The sequence below is a fragment of the Colius striatus genome, chromosome 3, assembly GCF_028858725.1.
Source record: "Colius striatus isolate bColStr4 chromosome 3, bColStr4.1.hap1, whole genome shotgun sequence".
Taxonomy (NCBI): Eukaryota; Metazoa; Chordata; class Aves; order Coliiformes; family Coliidae; genus Colius; species Colius striatus.
The window spans coordinates 46,739,797-46,760,974 of NC_084761.1; the positions used below are offsets into that span (position 1 = coordinate 46,739,797).

The following is a 21,178-nucleotide window of genomic DNA, read 5'->3' on the forward strand; positions in this document are numbered from 1 at the left end:
ATGTTTTTAAAACAGTTTTGCTGACGAAGTAGCTTAAGAAAAAAGCTGATTTAAAAAAGATCATGTTTGTAATCCATAAGGAACTGGGACAAAACTGAAATTTCAGATTTGAAATTTTGAATTTCATGATCTCTAAACACTGCTTTTTACAAAAAGCAAGCTTTTCCTTTGCTTCTATATTGCATTTAAAAAATGCAATCCAAAAAGAAATTGGTCAATTCTATTATCTGAACTGCCATTCACATATGCCTTCAGTGATGAAAAAAATATAATATTTAACCTTGATTTGGCACATTTTGTATTCAATGGATAGCACTTGGAATTTAATACTTGGATAAACATCACTTAACTAGCTAGCAGTAACTAAATACATCACCATTAAGACGAATTTATGTAAAATATAATCCCACTAAGCGGTAACATTAAGGTATGCCAGTTTACTGGGAGACAGTCTAACAAAAAGCTGTCACATTGATTTAGTATATTCCAATTAAGTAACATAGATATACTATAATAATATACAGAGTACTTATGATGAAACATTTCTGGATTTTGTGCCCACAGTGCCATGAAAAGGCAAAAACATCATGAGCCAAATGGAACAAACATCCTTCTGGAGGAAAAAGAAGGAACTCTTCATAACATAAATTTCAGTCAAAACTCCTTTTTATAAAATATCCATCAGGAACCCCAACTTTCAGAAAGCCATTTGATTAGAACTTTTCCAAGCTAAACTTAATGCACTGCTGTGGTCTTAATTGTCTGAGCTGTCCCATTTTAATTTGAACTTCTGGCTCAACTACAAGAGATTACCTGCATCAGAAGCAGACTAGAAATTCTTGCTTGTATGAGTATACTGGTCTGTGTGTGATGAAGATCTGGTCTGACAGCTTCCAGATGACCCTTACAGCTGATGCAGCTCTGCTGCTAAAAGCTACAAAAATAATAAAAACCTGTTTTTTTTGAATGTTACTTTCTGAGCAATGTGGCATAAGGTATTGTAGCAAAGGAATTTTTAAATCAGTAGAAACTGCAGCTGCACTAAAATGGTTTCCATCCTTACCAGTGCAAAAGCAGGCCTAAGCCTTCCCCCGCAGCAGAATGCAAAATCCTCTTGAAGGGTTTTGTGTACTATCTTTATTTTCTCACCAAAACTATTTATCTATATGAAAATGCTCCTGTCATAAAATATTTTCCTCTGTAATGCAGTATCACCATTTATGTGAGCATAAGACTTGACTTTATGTGTACAAGTCAATCAAAATTATGTTTAGTCATGCAAAATATTTCCAATTATGTTAAATGCAATATTGAATTCCACTAATACAGACATTGTAAAACATAATTCATTGGTGTTGTGGTTTTGTCCAGCCAGCAATGAAGCGCCATGACAGTCTCTCACTTGGTGTCCCCCATCCACTCCCACCCTCCTTAGGATGGCTGAGGCCCAGCGAAATGGGAGGTATAAAGATAAGCAAGGTTGTTGTGGATTAAGACAAGGGCAGGGAGGGCTCACTGCCAATTATGGTTCTGGGCAAAAGACTCCAGTTTATTCTAATACCTACTAGTAACAGAACAAAAAGCAAGAAGGGAATAGGAAGATTGAGAAAATTACCACCAGCACAACCATCTCCCTCATCCCTCCTTTCTTCCTGGGCCTAGCTCACTGCTTCTGTTATCTCTAACTCCTTCCCCCTCAACGGCTCAGGGGGGCAGGGAATGGGGGATGTGATCAGTCTCTCACAGACAGGCTATGCCACTTTTCTCAGATGAGGATGACTCCTCACATTCTTCCTCTGCTCCAATACGGGGTACCTCATACAGGACACAGTCCCTAGCGAACTTCTCTGGTGTGGGTTGTTCCCAGCAGCTGCAGCTTCTGCCAATACTGGGTCACTCACATAGGACGCAGTCCCTGGTGAATATCTCTGGTGTGGATTCTTCACCACTGTTGCAGCTTCTGCAGATACAGGGTCTCTTCCATGGGACATGGCCTCTTCTGGGCATAATTTTAATGGAACTTCTTTGGTGGGGGTTCCTCCTCACAGTTACAGCTTCTGTGAACATGGGGTCCCTCACATGGGACACGGCCTCCTCTGGCCATAGTCACTGCTGCTGGTGCAGGGTCTTTAACAAAGAGAATCACTGCCCCCAATTCAGGGTCTTTAATGAAATGCAAACAGATCCCTGCTTCACTAGTCCTCTCTGTAGAATGCAGGGGAGTCTTTGCTCCAGCACACCTCCTCCTCTCTTCCCTCACTGACCTTCAAGTCCACATGGATGCTTCTCTCTCTCTCTTCCAGCCCCTTACAACACCACCACCCAGAAAAGAATAAACAGAAGAAAAAAGAAACAGGAAGAATCATCCTTTTCTGGCTTCTTCTTAAAAAGTGATCGTGGAGGTGTCTAATTGGCTCAGTCCCAGAAGTGTGTCTGGCTCAGAGCGGGGGAGAGTTTCCAGCAACTTCTGAAAGGAGCCAACTTTACAGCTCCTTCCCCCTTAGCAGAAATGGCTTCATGTCAAACCATGACAATTGGCAAAAGTTAAATGCATATGTCATTCTTTTTTCTTTAATTTTATAGCTTTATATTCCCCATCAACAAAACACTGGTTTATATGGCACTCAGCAAAGATAGTGTACAAAAAATAAACTGGAAATATACCTTTGAAGGAAGAACACGTTCCTTGACACCTACTGTCATACAAGAATCACAACTGATGGTAATGCAAAACAAAGGAATTGCTAAAAGACGCTGTATATATTTTAGCACTGAACTTGCAAATGCTTTGCCATACATATACATTTATACAAGCAAATATTCTTCTTGGGTTCAGTGGGATCACCAGAATGTAAGAATCTAGGTCCTTAAATGTAAGCATATATGTAAATATTGTCACGATCAGGACCTTTCTTTATTTTCCTTTAACTAATTGTACTCTATGCTCTAAACATGGGTGCTGCAGCAACAGATTGAGCTAAATCAATAGAAATTTTGAGTGCAAGCAGCTGTTGCAGAAGGCAGTAGGTGATTGCATTTAGCTTATTGTTTTCTTTTTAAAAAAATATCTCTAAATCTGTTCCTCTCCTTCTACCATTTCTCTCCTTGCTCCAAAAAACACCACCAAACTTACACAGTACTTTGTTCCGTTTTACTCAGCCACTTGGTTTCACCCCTTTCTTTTTCATTTCTATTCTCTCTCCCTTTGTTTCAGTAGACTTCAACATATTTATTACTGCACCCCTGAAGTTCAAAGAAGCTGGATCAAGACTTAGCAGTTGCTAGACAGACACCAGTTCATGTCTCCAATATGCAAAGAAAATTAGTTGTACAGGGTACTATGGGTAGTTCAGTGCTACACTTACTGTTTTTGTATATCTGAATGATGAAGTAGCAAAATCTTTCTCAGGGGCTAAGGCCACCATCTTCCAAAAAAATACTTTCATCTCAGCAGATAACTACAGATTTCAGTCAACAATTAGCAATAATACTGTTTTGGTTTTTTTGGAGAAGGATGTTATAGCTTTCCATCTGTATATTTCCTTTTCACGTATACACACTGTAAATGTCTGTTGCTTGTTTGAATGTTCAGACTGGGACATTTATATATGAGGACTAATATGCAAGCATATGTCTGCCATGTCTGAATATGCATCCATGGATGTCTACCTCCTCCTTCTAAGATCACAGGTGGATGGCATACACAAGGGATTATTGGAGAACAGACCCGAGGAGGATCAAAAATCCACCTGGAAGAGAGACTGACACTAAGAAGAAAGGGAGAAGCTAAGGATTAAAGAGGAATAAGAGAGCAAGGAAATACTATTTGTCACTGGGCTTAGTTCTACTAGTTATTGGTTGGCTTAATAGGCCACTCATCCAACTGGTACCATTGCCTACCCACTTGCTTGTGCTATGCTACCCTGAAGTGCTTATGAGCTGGCTTATGTTGTTAATAGCTTACATGTTAGTCACGTGTATTAAATCTGTAGGGATGCCATGTGCTCTCTCTTTACTTATAGGAAACAATAGTAGCCAAAAGTTTTTTTTTTAATATTAGGGTCAGTATAGCGCCTATAAATGGTTATTGCTTTGTTTTAAGCTATAATGCTGTGCAAGTATTCACAGTCATGAAAGCACTGTTACTTGGTCATAATCCACATGAAATGATTGTCACCTCATTTTACTCTTATTCTACTCAGTCTCTTTAAAGAGAGAAAGGTTAGTTTGGTGATGTTTAAGGAAAGGGTTGCTGAACAAGCTGTGAAATGTGGAGTTTTTTCTCCATGCTTCAGAAAGGGAAAGGAATAAGCTTCAAATGCCTAGCCAATGGGGAAAAATGAAAGTGATTTCAGGTAATGTTTCTAACTTAGAACAACTCTTGCTAGGACAAAAGGTTCTAAAACTTATTTTTTCCTGTGTTCGGGGTGGGGGAGTAGCACATCTTTTACTTCCACAGTAAGGTGTGAGAGGATGATGGTAACAGAAGATGAAATGACTACTGCTCAGTCTTGTTTATACTAATGAGGTACACGATTACAATGAAATCAGATGGCACTCTCATGTGCTAAGCTTTAAGTAGACAGCCACTTACCTTATTCTGCAATGAATCAATCAGACTATATACACAGAATGGTCAAAAATGTTCAAATAGTAAACAAAAATTGGTTCAGCACTCTTCTTTTTTTCATAAATCAAAGGCAAAAATAGCAACGATACATTTAAAAATTTCAAAGAAGTAGATTTTTTTTGAGTCCTGAATTTAACAATTACATTAAACATTAAACATTATCTCTAAATTTTCCATTATTTTTCTGCTCCAGTAGAGAAATCATTCCACTTTCTATGGCTAGTGAATCAGAAAAAGGAACATCAAGTATAGGAATAGCATGAGTACTAGTTTAATTGAACAACATATGGAATCCACAGTTATAAAGAACAGAATAAAATGAAGAATTTCCAACTCAAGTGTCACCTCTGTGTTAACATATGGTTGTGAAAACTGGAAATCCACCAAAACATTAAAGACAGGAAATTAGATGCCTTTGAAAGCAAGTGTCTATAGAATATTCAGGACATTGGATGGAAAGTTTTGTTGCTGGTAAAGAGATGTGAGAAATCTGCAGTCTTTGCAGAAATTCAGCATTTTCTTAAGCACTCCAGATGCTACCACGTCCTCCTCTGTGATGCCATCAAATAGAAACCAACACATTTTAGAAAACCCACTGACAACTTTCAAGAGAAAACCTGAACAGAAGCTTTAGGTAGGAGGGCTGAGCTCATGATCTCAACACCATAGAGCTGAAACAGCAGGAAATATTGGCAAAGGCTGGCTAGCAGTCACCCAGGAAGTTTGTAATATTATTTTCTCATACAACACAGTGACTGTATTCAAAACAAAACAACACACGGCTACAGTATATAGTCAAAATACATTTTGTGGCAACACAAATTAGCATAAAGAAGCTGCATTTGTTACGGGGAAGAAAAATTACATGCCTTAGAATAATGTTGAAATTTTCAGTTTCAAAATCTAATGCATCATTTCATGGTTCCTTGAGTGATTAAAAACAAGTATAGCTCAACAAATGAAAAACAGGGCATGTTAGCCAACCACATCTTAAAGGTAAACTTTTTTTCACTGAAATTTAAGAGCTTTCCAAAAATATCTAAATCCCTTTCAAAACTCGGGCCCTGACCTCTCACTTAAGCTGATCTTTATTGGTGTGATTTTCCTTAAGCACTTTCACATATAAACTTGTAAACACTCTTAGCCTCCCAAAAAGTATACATCTTCAAATGCATATGCAAGCCTTTGCACTTCAATTACCTGTCAGACATTTTTAAGAGCCAGGTGCCTAAGTCTGGGATTAGCAGGCACTTTCAGCCTCTGATACACTGAGTATACCAGAGCCAAAAATAATGTTATCAGCAGATTTTCAGATTTCTAATCTGTCAAAACTAGGTTATTTAGGTCTGCTATAAACTCTTGTATCTGAAACACAGCATGTCTGAACTAGCAAAACTGTTTTGTCATTGCAATAATCATGTCTCCAGAGGCCTCTGATTCCTTCTTGTTTTCTTTTTCTCAGATAGTCCTGTCTTGGAGACCTCTACTTGCAGATCTTAGGATAACTGCACTTTTTTTTTTACAGGCATAATATCTATGAGATGGCTCTTAATAGGTATAGACCTGTTTATGTTAATAAAAAACTATGGCAAATATTTTTCTATTGTATTTTGCTACACAATTAATCTATTGATCCCAACACCTTATAGTATATACCTGTATTTTCTTTTAGGTGTGAGATAAAAAATAAAGCATTTACTACGTCTTTCCAGAAATGTAAGTATAGCATTTCTTCAGTGCATAAATGCCTTACTCATCTTTTTGACAAGTTTCTTTTAAAACAGACTTCAAGCTGCAAAGCATATGTTTAGCTATCATATTTTTCTCTGTTGGTTTAGCCTGCCATTGTTTAAGACTTAAATGCCTGAGCCAATAAAATCATAAATAGATGAAGTTGCATCCACTGTCTCATAGATCTTTTCCTATATATAACTAGTTTGGTTCTAATTACTATGTTCTTTGAATTCTGATATTAAAACATGTAACATTGTGCTTTTAGAACAAAACTCTTGAAACCAGTAACTGTTTTGTTTTTCACAAGATAGGTTTTGCTTCAAAAATATAAAGTAACTTGAGCTTGTAACATTCAGCTGGTTTTTATTACTTGGCAATATACCAAGTCTAATGATGCCACTGGAGCTGGTGTTTAACACTGTAATTTTTCTATAGTATTTGTACTGAGAATTTCTGTTGGTCAGGAAAGTAACTATGCTTCCCTTGAATCTCTAGCATAACTTTCAGTACCACTTCTATATAGGGGAAGAATGAGATTTAAGAAAATGTTCCCCTAAGTTCTCATTTAAAAGAATCCCTAAAAACCACACACTCTTGAATTTCAAAGTTGCTAAATATGACAGAAACTTAGCAAAAATATCAGATCAAATATACAGCTTTTTAAACTATGGCTAAGATCTCAAGGTAGATGGCTGTAGACCAGAGGGGAGCCTGAAGCCCAGCTGCAGCAAGCACAGGGTGGTGACACAACCCATCTGGCCAGAGAGGTCAGAAAATGATCCCTATTTATTAAAAGTCTCAAGTTATAATGTAAGGAATTCTGACACAGTGAACACAAAATTAAATTTCCTTTTACAATGCACAGAATCTCAGAGGTGTTTTTGAAGCTGGATCAAAAAAAAAGCTGTAGAACCTTGGAATCATAGTCTGTGACACAATAATTCCTTAGTTTTTGCCTTTTCTGATTATGATAATTCTATGCTCCATATTACTGTAAACAGCCTGCTTTCAGATCATCAAAATTCTTTCTTGACAGCAACACATCAGACCATGTCTATATAGAAACAATCCAATTCTATGGAGCAGGCAGTGGAGTAATTTGTTTTAATATCTGGTTTTTAAAGAAGAACATGAAATACATACATTTTACCTCATGATTCAGTAGAAGTCAGTATTTCCTTCAGTGTATGACCAATTATTTCTTTGCTGCTAACACTGCTTATGGATCATGGACCACAGCCTTCCTTTAAAAATCTAAATTATGGAAAGTTTAACAATCTAGAGATGGTGAACATTTGTGAGTAGAGAGACATCAAGCATTCGGGTTTTCCTTTCAGAAGTAAGGTGGATGGAATCTCAGCTTAAGTGAATAAGGCAGATCCACAGAGATGAAAGAAGCTGTGCTGACTTCTGTTAGCTGGGAAGCTAAACTAATGTTACTGCATGTCTTCATTACTGCAGGCTTTATGGGTGTAACGTTCCCAGCTTTGCCAGTTGACTTCATTGGAAATGCTGAAGGAAGTTCACACAAAATTAGATATGTTATTACTATTCTAAAGCACTTGTAAAGCATGCTTACCTGTTTTTCCTCTATTATTGTTGTCTCGTTCATCCCAATGCCCTCAGTTTTATCTATGCCCTCAAGCTAGTGTACATGTGACTGGCCTTAGCTAGAAGCACTGTCAATAGATAAGAATTCAAATAGATGCAAAAATATACATGTCCCCAAACAATGTCTCCTAAAGAAACCATCTGTGCAGATTTTCAGATCAGGGTCTCAGATGTGAAGGGGTATACAACTATCTCCCTAGACAAACAGTAGCTAAAACTATACAAGTTCAGCTTGCCAAATATTTACCAGCAGTTATCACATTCAGCAAACTATTTCATTCATGCCTTATAGCATGTGTGTGCACATACACCTTGATTTGATTGGTGTCACAAATGGTAGAATAGCTCATAAAGACAGACAGGAGATATCATATTCCAGGGCACTACAGCCTGTCTGGGATTATCAAACAATCAGCTGTCACGAGTGTGAAAAATGGAAGAAAAAGCAGAGGATTACACAAAAAGAAATAAAGAGCTACAATATACATCATAACTTTGCATCCTGTTCTATATGGTAGACAATATGGGAACAAAGTAGTTTGTAATGTTTTAACATAAGGAAAAGTTAAAAGACTGCATGCAAAGTAAATGGAACTGTAATTGTCACTGCGTTGTTAAGAGATTGAGGAATTTAACTTATGTTTCTGAAGCAACTACAATCCTGTGCTGCACGCATGCAGTTCGCAATTAAAAGCAGTGTAATGGTCTCTGAAATATCTGTATCTGTGTGTAATATGCTCAAACTGAAATGATTAATTCCTTTGTAAAATATCTCAGCGTTGTATTAACACTAGGCTTAACTGCCATTTTTGGCTAGCAGTAGATGGGAGTGGGTTGATTTAGTGTATCAGTAATATGCTAAGATAAAATAGTATTTTTACCTCCAAGTCTTAAAGAAGTGAATAAAACTTTAAATTCTGGGATGATTTCACCATGAACTCTCAATGAAATCACAGTCCTAACAAAATTATCTTAAAAGAAACTATATTTCTTGCATGGTTTACTTTTCTGGTGTTACTGTAATATGATTTACTGAACTACAATCAGGATGTATACTTCATTAATATAATCACACACATGGGAATATTCTAAAGGAGAGCAGAATAATTACATGAGAAATCTTATTTAAATTACGTCTGTATTACAATTAACATGTAGTTTTGTATAAACAATCTGATTCTAATTGCTATTATATAATAATTTATACACAGAGGTACAGTGTGTATCCCATATCTACATGGTATCATGTTATGATAACACACTAACTAAAATTTGATCAATCAATCAATAAAATCCATATTAGGATGTTAACTGGATGGATGAGAATTATCAGAAAGGCTGTTCATGGGTTGTTTAGTCAAAGAAAGGACAGTCATGTCATATCAATAGCCAAATAATCACCCACAGGAGAATGCCAAGGGAGCTGATGGTAGTACTCACTAAGCCACTTTGAATCATTTATCAGCAGTCCGGGATAAATGGGGAGGTCTCAGCAGAGCGGAGGTTAGCAAATGTGACACCCAAGAAGGGCTGGAAGGTAGATCAGGGAAATTACAGGCCTGTCAGAATGACCTCAGTACCAGGGAAGTTGATGGAGTAGATCATGAGTGCCATCACACGTTATGCACGGAACAATCAGGTGAGCAGGCCCAGTCAGCATGACTTTACGAAAGGTAGGTCCTGCTTCACTAACCTGACCTTTTTCTATGACAAGGTGACTCGTACAGTGGATGGAAGGAAAGGCCGTGGATGTTGTCTATCCAGAATTTAGTAAAGTCTTCGACAGTTTCCCATAGTTTCTCTTGGAGAAACTGGATGTCCATGGCTTGGATAGATCTACTTCTCACTGGGTGGAAAACTGTCTCAGTAGCCAGGCCCAGAGAGTGGTGGTGAATGGACTTAAATGCAGCTGGCAATCAGTCACCTGTTCTGTTTAGTATCTTTATCAATGATCTGGATGAGGGGATTAAGTACACCCTCAGTAAGTTTGCAGATGACACCAAGCTGGGCAGGAATGTTGATCTACTGGAGGGCAGGAGGGCCCTTCAGAGGGACCTGAACAGGGTCCATGGGCCAAGGCCAATCACATAAGGTTCAAACAAGATCAAGTGCCTGATCCTATACTTTGGATCGCAACAACCATAGGCAACGTTAAAGGCTTTGGGTGTGTAACTAGAAAACTGTCAAGAGCAAAATGAACTGGAGGTGTTGGTTGACAGTTGACTAAATGTGTGCCAGCAGTGTGTCCAGATGGCAAAGAAGGCCAATGGCATCCTGGCTTGTATCAGAAATAGTGTGACCAGCAGGACCAGGGAAGTGATTATGCCTCTGTTCTCAGCACTGGTGAGACAGCAGCTGAAGTACTGTTTTCAGTTTTGGGTCTCACTAAAAGAGAAATATTGAGGTGCTGGTGTGTCCAGAGATGGGCAATAGAGCTGGTGAAGGATCGAGAAAATAAGTCTTATGAGGAGTGGCTGAGAGAACTGCGGTTGTTTAGTCTGGAGAAGAAGGAAGCTGAGGCAAGACATGATCACTCTTTACAACTATCTAAAAGGAGGTTTTAGTGGGGTGAGTGTTGTTCTCTTCTCCCAAGTAACAAGTGCTAACACAAGAGAAAATGGCCTCAAGTTGCACCAGTGGAGGTTTAGATTAGATATTAAGAAAAAAATTTCACTTGAATGGGTTGTGAAGCATTGGAACAGGATGCCCATGGAAGAGTCTCCATTCCTGGAGGTATTTAAAAGACCTGTATATGGTCTTTAAAAGACCCATAGGCAGTTAGGGACATGTTTAGTGGTGGATGTGGCAGTGCTAGGTTAACATTTGGACTTGACCTTAAAGGTCTTTTCCTACTTAAACTATTCCACGGTTCTATGATAATAATTCAAAGACTGCAGTGTTTGGAAAGCTGATTCCGTATTTATTTGTTGAACCAATCTATTACACAGAATTTACCTTATAATGTCTGAAGTTCTATGAATGTACTGCTGTTCTCACACACTTCTTCCAAAACAGAATACTTTCTTCTATGAAGGTTTTTGGCTGTTTTTTTTTTTTCCAAATCACCAGATTATTTTGAGAACTAAAGCCTATCACCTAAAGAGACCTGACAAAACTTAAGACATTGAAGTGTCTAATGCACTTGAAAGATAATTGATATAAAGGGTCCTAAATCACCACCAAGCTACTGAAAAACTATCACAACTGAGAAAACCTCATGAAGTATTTTATGGCAACTAAGCCAAAAGGCTGTAATTTTTAGAATGCCATCACAAGAAAGGAACAAGACTTATTAATAGTAGATATTTTTCAGTGCATTGATATTTACAAAGGACTAGCTTTTTTTTAAGATAAAGACTTGCTAAGCATGGCTCATATATATCCTGACAAGTTTTTCGACCTGAAATTTTACACAGATCTTTCTTTTGCCACCATCTGAAGCACTAAGCAAGTTAAACTTGGAGAAGTGTTATAAGCTATCATCTTCATTTACCATACCTTTCTGCCTACTGTGAGTGGAGACACACAGTCTACAGCTTTTAGTGAAAAAGACATCTTGTTCCATTCTTCAGTTATTTTTGTTATCACACCACATGTCAAATTTGGACCATCTTTCAATATCCAGCCTATTTCTGCCAACTTAAATTACTGGAAATAAGAAATATGTGATCAGAAGTATGAAGAAAAATATATTACAGATAGGAAACTATGTTCTTTCAGCCAGAATTAGCAAGCAGCTCCTATATCTCTCTCTCTCTGTCCTATCAGGCATATTTGTCCATCCCTGTTCTTTGTTTCTTCAGTGATCAATTGGAAAACTAATAGTATTGCTTCATCATATTGGAAAAAGGATTGGACATCTGTTCTGAATATTCAGCTATGTACTGTCACTATCTTCAGTGCTACCTCATTGTTCCAGAACAGCCAATCCAGCAGCCTACTGCTTGAATCAGTCTTCTGCCACATTTTAATTCACTCATTATACAATTTAAAATTTAAAAGGTCCATACAACTTACTGTCTTGTGCCAGAGCTTGAAGCAGACAGTCTAAGCATCCCTCCAAGCTATCTGCTGTGCTGTCAGTGGTTGTTATCTTCAGCTTTTTCAAGGCGTCACTTAGATTATCTGCTTGGTAAACAGAAAGAGAAGAGAAATCAGTGTCCTCATCAATTTGGTAACAACAGTATAGTCCTGAATGTGATTACTGTAAAGTAAACAATATCCTGTGAACAAGATCCATGAAGAAGGCATGTATGGTCTGTATTCTGAGGATAAAAAAAGAGACAGGAGATCAAAGGTCATAGATTAAATAAAACTTTTCAAATTTTAATATACATTTATCATTCTACGTCTCAGAACAGGATGCCAGCAGGCACTTTATGAAATGCCAGTGAATCACAATTTACCCATTGGTATTTTCCCAGTCTAGCTGGAGCAGAAAACCAGCAGCCATTCCTTTGCTGCTTTCTTTGTGTGAGGGAGAAAAAAGGATGGAAATAAGCACACCTTGTTTTTTTTTCATCAGTAAAGGGAAAGTAATTGAAAATGCCACTTCCTGCATGCTCTTTAGGCTTCCATATTGGCTATACATTCACAGATCCCTAGTACTATGTTAACAGCCTTGTAAGTATTATGCCATTTTCCATCCCAATGTTATAAGCACCACTGTTTATATGAGCTGTGTTAACACTTTAAATTCAACTGATCCATAAAGACATAAGGCATCTTCCAGAAATAAAGTTCTGTTGTGGATTTCAAATCATTAAATGACTCTTTCCTCCTTAAAAAACAATCCAAAACAACACAGAAACCACATAATATAATTCTCAACAGATGCACATTTTTTTCCTGTAAAAGTTAGGGTAATGTGACTGCTACCATTTTGAGTATTTTGCCTATTCACAAGTAAGGTGTAAGTGTTAACAGCTGCAGCCTGAGTTTCTTTGGTTTGCCCACTGATGACTAACCTCACTGTGAAGCAACTATCCTTTTAAAAAATGAGTGCTGATTCAGTTTCCATGCCAACTCTGTCAGTAAGCAGAAAGTGTTACTGAAAACAAATAATGTTAAATAGTGTCTAGCTGTCTCTTGTTCCCCAGTGACTAATCAAAAAGCTTTGACCCAAGCCCTACAGAACCACATGTACAGTTTCTTTGCAATGCATCACTGATATCTTCTGAAAGGTGGACAGTGCTGCCTTAAGAGCTTCACACCAATGCAGGAAGTCCCCTTCATAGACAAGTTGGCAGTCTCTGTGCTTTGCCTTGTCTCCATTTGCCCACATAGTGGATGGCGCAAAGGAGGCATGGCAAGAACTTCTCTTTGTATTCGCTTTATTTGTCTTTGAAGCACAGATGACTCAGTGGAGACACAGCAAGCACGCCACAAAGAGGGTGGAATCTCACTCCTGGACCTGGTCTGCTTCTCAGCCAAAGCTGTGGCTTTGTCCCGTATTTATTAGCATATGCTTTTGTAGCCCAATATCCCATACAGACAAAGGTAAGATGCTTCATTTTTTAAATGCTCAGTATTTAGGTGTGAAATTCAGAATGAAATTGTTTATCAGTCAGTTAATTTTGTCTATTCAGTAATGAACACGTCTTTAGCTACACTGTAGCCATAACTCCCATTGCTCCTAAATGCAAAAAGCCAGCACTGTGCAGGCAATGCTGTAAAAGCCTTTGGGAGAGCTGCACTTGGTTGTGCTCCTTAAGATATCAAACCTGCCTCCCTATCACCTCTCATTGCCATGCTGAACTGACACCTCCTGGAAGAAGCTACCAAGAAACAAACAAAGGAAAAAGCCGTTTATAATTTTCCCTTGTACTGACTTACATTACTATCGAGCAGGCTTACTGCAGTACATTATTGAATAACATTTAACCAACAGTAGAATTGAACATCTAACTTCTCATTGCTTAAATTATTCAGGAAATATCACTAGAATCTGTCAAAAGATCCAAGTGCAGGTTACCAAATAACCAGCCCAAGCATTACAATTTAACATTGTGTCCTCCACCTTCTCTTCTACTTTCCCTCCCCACTTCCCCCTCATATTCCTCTCTTTAGCTTTCTGCTAATATAGCGTTAATTCTCTTCCATCCTACCTGCATGTCATCTCCCTGTACACTCAAACACTTAGCTTTGAAACTGTAGCAACCATTTATAGTAAGACGACTAGATCTACATATGTATAAAAATCAGAGGTCCCCCCAGTCTGGGAAGAGGAAAATGCATAGGTAAGAAATTCACCTTAATGTCAGTTTTTGTAGGCTATGGAGAGAGGCTATTGTTATTGGAGAGCACATCCAGACTTTATCTCTCTCTTATAGTCTCCACTACCTTGCATGTGCCAAATAAATCATGTTCCCATTATTACTTCATTTTACTGTGCAAAGAGATGAGTGCTTTACCTCAAATACGTGTAATTTCTTCCCCTTTGTGCCACACTGGAATCTGCAATAGTTACCAAGGTCTCCTCATTCATTTTTCCTACCTCTTTTTTCTGTTCAGTGCCATGTTAAGTTTTTCGGGGGAAAGCCCACTATACAGTTACATGTGATGTGCAGAATTTTGTATTTTGGGCAAAATTTTCAAATGTAACTATGCAAATATTCATTCCCTAATGAATTCCCTAATGACAAACAACTGAATTTTTAACAGTACTGAACATGTGTATATCCCACTGACATACATGCACATTTAACCTTAACATTAGACCCACATGAATCAATAAACACTTATGGCAATGGTATGCCATGTTACTTTTAAAATGCCTTATAAAACTATGTTGCAATATGTGCCAAATTGCCATTTAACTAGATGTGACTGGATACTATAAGGTTTTTAAAAATAATAACAGAAATTAAATTAGAAAACATATGCACAAAGTATGTTTCTAAAATAAGTTACAACAATTCTTGTTTTTTTCTAACAAGCCTATGATTTGAAATTTATTACAGCTTGAGACTTAGTCCTGCGCAAAAGAAGAAATCACAAGTAAGAAAAATGCAGAAACAACAGACCTCTTGGCACAATGTCAGAAGGCCATGGGCACAAAGGGAAGAAGTGACCTTCAGAACAGACTTTATTTGCCCATTTTGGCTCTTCCTGTCACAGCTGAAGCTTTCTCCTCTCTAAACAGGGTCCATATCTTGAGACACGTTTACTTCTGAAACCAGAGACACGTTTACTTCTGAAACCTGAAAATCATGGACATATGCAATCACATCTTAAACAGATTCAGAGGTTTTCCTCTAGGTTTTTTTTATTTTTGCTGTTCAGAAAAGAACAAAACCTTACAGCTTGAGATGACACCAACAGGGATATTCAGACAGGAAAGGCTGCAGTGTTCCAGTGGTCTCTCACCATATAATCACACAGGGCTTCCTGATTTATGCAGCTTCATAGTTGCCCTGAACCTGTCATTTAGGGAAGATACTGCAGATGCTTGTCTTCTATGTACAAAAACCCTGTTGTTCTCTTGTGATCATCTCTTGCTTACCTTCCTGTCTCTTCCTCTCTTTCTACAGACGCTGTTTTTCAAGTAGGCTTGTTACTGCACAGGCTTATCGGATTCCCAGACATAAAAAGCCCATCGGATAAAACCAATGAAAGGAATCTTTTTGGCTGAGTATCAGGGAAATTCAAATAAGTACATTTTGTTGATATGCAAGATCATCTGAAAGCTTACAGTTGGAAAGACCTAAGGGAGGGCAAGATCAGGATGGTAAAGGTAAAAATAAGTCTAGTAATGTTTCCCATTACATAGTTGCTCACCAATTTGATACTGGGTCATGAGTTTGTGAAGCATCAAGTCAGAAGTTTAACAGAATTATCAACTATTTTGTTGATGACCCCAAGCACAGGGAATTGCTCATACTTGCACCTGGCTTACCAGATCGTTTTCAGAAGAATTAGTTCTCTTATCTGGACAGAAAGCCCCAAATCCCACAGATCCCATATCCTAAAGATGCAAACTGATATATCAGGAAATAAGAGTCTGGCAAGAGTTGTCAGATCTTTCTGGCTCATTTAATCTATTGTTGTGTTTTGTATACCCCTGGTAACTAATTCTGCACAAGCATTCATAAAAATGACATGGTTTAAATACTATTGTAGCCTGCATTGCTTTTTCTTTTGGACCTCTTGTTTGTGAACAGAGAAGGTCTTGTGCAGGACGTGGCAGCTGGAGGCCGTCTGGGGAACAGTGACCATGAAATTATTAACTTCTCTATTCATAGAGATGTTAGGAGGCAGGGCAGCAAAACTAACATATTGGACTTCTGAAGGGCAGACTAGTTTAGGAGGTTACTTGATAGAATCCCTTGGGAGTCAGTTTTGAAGGATAGAGGAGTCCAGGAAGGTGGACACTTTTTAAGAAGGAAATCTTAAAGGCCCAGGAACAAGCCATCCCCATGTGTCATAAGACAAGCCAGAGGAAAAGATCAACAGCCTGGCTGAATAGGTAGACTTGGCTTAAAATCAGGGAAAAAAAAGAAGAAGGGGCAGACCACTCACAATGTTAGGTTATGTAGGGAGTTAATTATAAGGTCAAAAGCCCAGCTAGAAATTAAACTGGCCTCAGAGGTAAAAGGTAATAAGAAAAGTTTCTATAAATACGTTAAGAATAGAAGAAAGAGCAGGGAGAGCCTCCAGCCCCTATTATATCCAGAAGGAGATTTGGTATTAAAAGATGAGGATAAGGCTGAGGTGCTTCATGCCTTCTTTGCCTCAGTCTTGAGTAATAGCAGCATTTCCTCTGGGGAAAGTCAAACCACAGTTGTTTTTGACTAAAAGTGTATTCTGAAGTTGTATTATCTGAGAACCTAGGAACTGACACAAAGATTAGACACGTAACCCATTTAGGCCAGCATCCAGCTCCTAGGTCATCCATACCATCTGTGTTTCTACTCTAATGCAGACCTCAAGCCACTGGCAGAGCACTCCACACACAACCATATTCAGAGCTGCCTGAGGAGCCTTGTGGTATCTAACACCTTTCTAGCAAGTTGTTGCCCCAACCATGATAACCTCCCACAGAAGGTGCGAGTGGAGGGGGGATGGTTTGTTGATCCTAAAGCTGGCTGCCTGACCATTAGGCATATTTGGGCCGAATGACTTTTTGCAGTAGGAAGCCCAGGAACCGGTGAGATCTGTAGCATGCTTTTGGTCTTTAATGACCACAGATTCCCCTTCCTCAATGAAAGCATAGAAGAATGCCCCAAAATTGTCAGAGCCCATTAACTCCCAGGACAAGCTGGCAAGAATATACAACATGGGTCCTTCTTGAATCCATATAAGGAAAAGCTAAGATGCTTCCTTTTGTATATCTTGTCGAAAGATACCTAGACCCACACAACAGTTCACTTAGACATGCAAAATACTCCCAGTACATTGAGGACAGAAGAACTCCATCCTCCTGCTTAGGGCATTGCCAAAAAATACACCTTCTCTTCCTTTCTTTGCAGCAGCTGCCCTCAAGTGCTCCCAAGTGTACAGTCAAACCACCCAAAACTATCATTAGAAACGACTCATTGTTCTTAGCCTAGCCAGCAAATTTTGAAATTTGGCATCTAATCAGGATGTAGATATATGCTGTCAAAGGCTGGTGGTAAAGAATTAATTTTGGTAGGTAATGCCAGGAGAAACTTAGCTGGCTATTGTCTCCTAAAAATAATACAAGTAATAGTGCTCCTTTAACAGAAGAGGAAGTCCAGCATGACTCAACGAATTCCCACAGCATTTTACTCTTCTTAGGAATGACAAACACATGGGCCTAGTTGAGAGCAGGTCCTTGCAAACAGTGTTTTGTATGCTGCCAGGACACAGCTGGGACCACCGTGATGTAAATCATATCTGACACATAGACTGGATTAGCAATTGCCTGACACAGATAGGAGATGGTTTTGCATGTGCTGTGAGAATCTGTGCTCCATTTTGCTTTTCTGCTACACAATGGCTTTGCAGGCCAGAGCTGGGAGATAGAGGTACTGGCCATCAGTAAGCAATTGCCCTTTTTCCTCACCAGGCCCTCTTGTGCCTGGTTGCTGTAGAAATTTAGGCCACCTGAGAATTACAGATTCCGTTCTGCAGATGTTCAGTCAGCAATGTCAGAGAAGGATCTCCAGGCACAGTGTTCACACCTCTGAACACTGACAAACAGGCATGGGTGTTGTAGCCACGCTAGTTATATCTGCAGGTCACTCTTTTCACTTAGCATTATTTGAACAAGACACTTTTGGCTGTACTAGTGCTCTTGTACATCAATAAACATTCCAAATGAGAACCTGGCATAGGATTCTTTTTTGGTCTTTAGAGATACTCCTCCAGTGAGTTATGACACCAGTGGAATGGGTAGTCTGGAGGACCTCTCTTCCCTTGAGTCTCTGGAGAGACACAGCATCCCTCCAGGACCCAAGGGTGAGCTGTGAGCCGCTGGGTGCTGGTTCCCTTCTGCCATGCAAGATATGTGCTGGCAGCCTGGGGCTATTCCCAGCAAGTCATTTAAAGTTCCTGAGGATGCAAAACCAGGAGACCTGGTAAGGACAGACTAGACCAAACCAAACGGTCTACAACAATTCAAAGATCAACAGCTTTCTTGGGAAACAAACAGGAAAATTGTGCCACTGTAAAATTATTACTATGCTCTCACATTTTTAATACTACATACAACTCTAGGCACCTCATGTTGCAAATGTCACACTGCAAGAGTTGAAAAGCCCCAGATAAGGCTAAGCAAAGGTAAGGAACAACTACTTCTCAAAAAGTTAAATAGGCCAGGACTCTTCAGTATGGAAAAAAAAATAACCGAGGGTAAAAAATTATCTAGATGTATGAAATCACGGATAGGACTAAAGTAATTAAAAGAAAGACAATATTTACTGTTTTTCCTAATGCACAACTAGAAGATCAAAATAAAATCATCAAGCAATAAACTTAAATAGAACATATTACCACATCACAGATAATTAAACTGTAGAACTGTTGAGCTAGAACTATAAATGGATTCGTTTCATCTACTCAATTAGGAAAAAATTATAAGGAAACTGAAGTTCATGCATGGTGTCCTAGCTTCAGCTGGGATAGAGTTAATTTTCTTCTTAGTAGCTAGTACAAGGCTACATTTTAGATGTCTCATAAAACCAGTGTTGATAACACAAGAATATTTTGGTTATTGCTGAGCAGTGCTTGAAAGCATCAGGACCTTTTCTGCTTCTCCCCCTGCTCTGCTAGTGAGTAGGCTGAGGGAGTACAAGAAGCTGAGAGGGAGTGGGGCCTGGACACCTGACCCTAACTAGCTCAAGGGCTATTCCTTTCCATATATTATATTTGTTTCATTTATTTATTAAATTTGTTCTCATCTCAACCTATGAGTTTTGTTTTCTTTTCTCATTCTCCTCCATATCCTGCAGGAGTGGAAGAAGGAGTGAGTGAGCAGTTGCATGATGCTTTGGCAGTGGCTGGGGTTAAACACATAGCTATTAATATTACTATATGCATAAAACTTATGGATTAGGAAGTTCCTAAACATCAGAATACTGAGAGTAGGGAGAATACCACCTCCTGTCCTGGTCCTGCCTAGTGTTTTCCCTTACAGCAGCTAATGGTCATTCACTGTAAGAAATTGGACAACTAGGTGCAGTGACTTTCAGTTGTAGGTGACTGAATGGCATCTGCAGTACCACATTGTATCTCAGTGCTCTGGTTCACCTAGAAAAAAACGATAGCCAGAGAAATCTCCCCAGATGTGTTTGAACTTTACTGGGCCATCTGTTTGGATCCAGCAAGCTGGAAAAATTTTGGGGTTCTGTAGTTTCCATATGGCCAATAAGGTAATTCCTGTGTTATCAGCTGTGTCTTTGCTGCTGAACAGGTTCTGAGGCTAATCCTGGCCCCAAAACTGCTTAATACTAAAATCCATGAATCCAGACATCTTAATCAGGGAGGAACTATTTAAAAACAAAACAAAACCAACAAATCAAACAGAAATCCTGCTTGTTTGTTTATGTCCCACAATGTTCACTGAAATGGGTTAACTTTTATTTTTCAGCTGATTTTACTCAGTCTAAGGAAATACTGATAGATTGTTAACTCCAGGGCTCCTGCTGCAACCTGTTTTTAACTTAGGTACATTTGCTCCACTTTTCTAGCATAGTAACTAATTTTAATGAGAGTGTCTATTTTCGTCAGTAGTTCAGCTGTTTCATTCTTAAACACTTTCTGCATCTTAGAGATATACCATCTGGTCTTAGAGACTTGTTACTCTTTCATTTATCTATTTCCTTCAGCATCTGTTCTTTCAACATCTTGATCTCTCACAGAGCTTCATTTTTATTACCTGAAAACACTGACAAACTATGGCTCATTGCCACCTGAGCAATAAGCTACCTAATTATTTTTGGTAATTATCAGGTTAGCCTATACATGCTAACAACTACTTAGTTTGTATTTAAAATCAGGACAGAAATTTAAACAAAGGAGTACCAGCCAGCACTCAGTTCACATGGAATCTTTTGCCAAAGCAAAATTTTAATTTTGCTGTAGAATTCTGGTTAATTTTAAACAAAAAGTGGTGTACTATTTGGGGATTTTTTTTTTTTTACTACTTCTTAATTCTCTCAAAAACAGACTTGTAAATAGAAACAAAGATAACCAGAAATAGAGATTAGCTAAAATTACTTTTTTCTTGTTCTCTGTTGTGAGATTTTTTTACTTAGAAGAGGGATCTTTGAAAATAAGCTTGTGTATTATTTTTCTGTAGTCACAGATAACCAATAGATATTAGTACAAACATATTTACACTATCACAGGTATATTGATCTGTATCTGCTATAACTGGTTCCTGCATGCTCATGATCCTCTCCCTATTACATATATTCTGAGTTGCAAGGCCTAGACTCTATGAACGACATTTCAGAAGATTTTTCCAAAGTCTTGGAAGATTTTTGTCCCTTCCTTAGGAAAATGTGGTATAGATTTAGGTATCTCTATATTTCATAATTAAACACTGAAGATTTGGAATTATCTTAAGGTCCAAAGAAACTGATCAAAATTCTGTGAAATCGACATAATAACTCTGATTTACAAATGGCCCTAAAAGGTTTTGCTTAAAATGGGTCCTAAAAGAAGGATGAAATAGATTCTTTTCATCAATAAAAAAATAAATGTATTGTTTGATAAAGAGAGGCCCTACTGGATTAA

General features: G+C 38.3%; 1 protein-coding gene across 5 annotated transcripts in view; it reads right to left on the minus strand.

The window, feature by feature from the left end:
* The window catches only part of RAP1GDS1 (Rap1 GTPase-GDP dissociation stimulator 1), a 96,144-nt gene that overhangs the window by 49,898 nt on the left and 25,068 nt on the right, over nt 1–21,178 (minus strand). For 3 of the 5 annotated variants that reach the window (XM_061993796.1, XM_061993792.1, XM_061993791.1), the window contains exon 2: nt 11,993–12,103. In XM_061993796.1, coding sequence (XP_061849780.1) covers nt 11,993–12,103 — 111 coding nt within the window. Of the gene's footprint in view, nt 1–11,985; nt 12,104–21,178 lie in introns of those variants that run through there. The other 2 variants (XM_061993793.1, XM_061993795.1) reach the window with 2 other exon arrangements.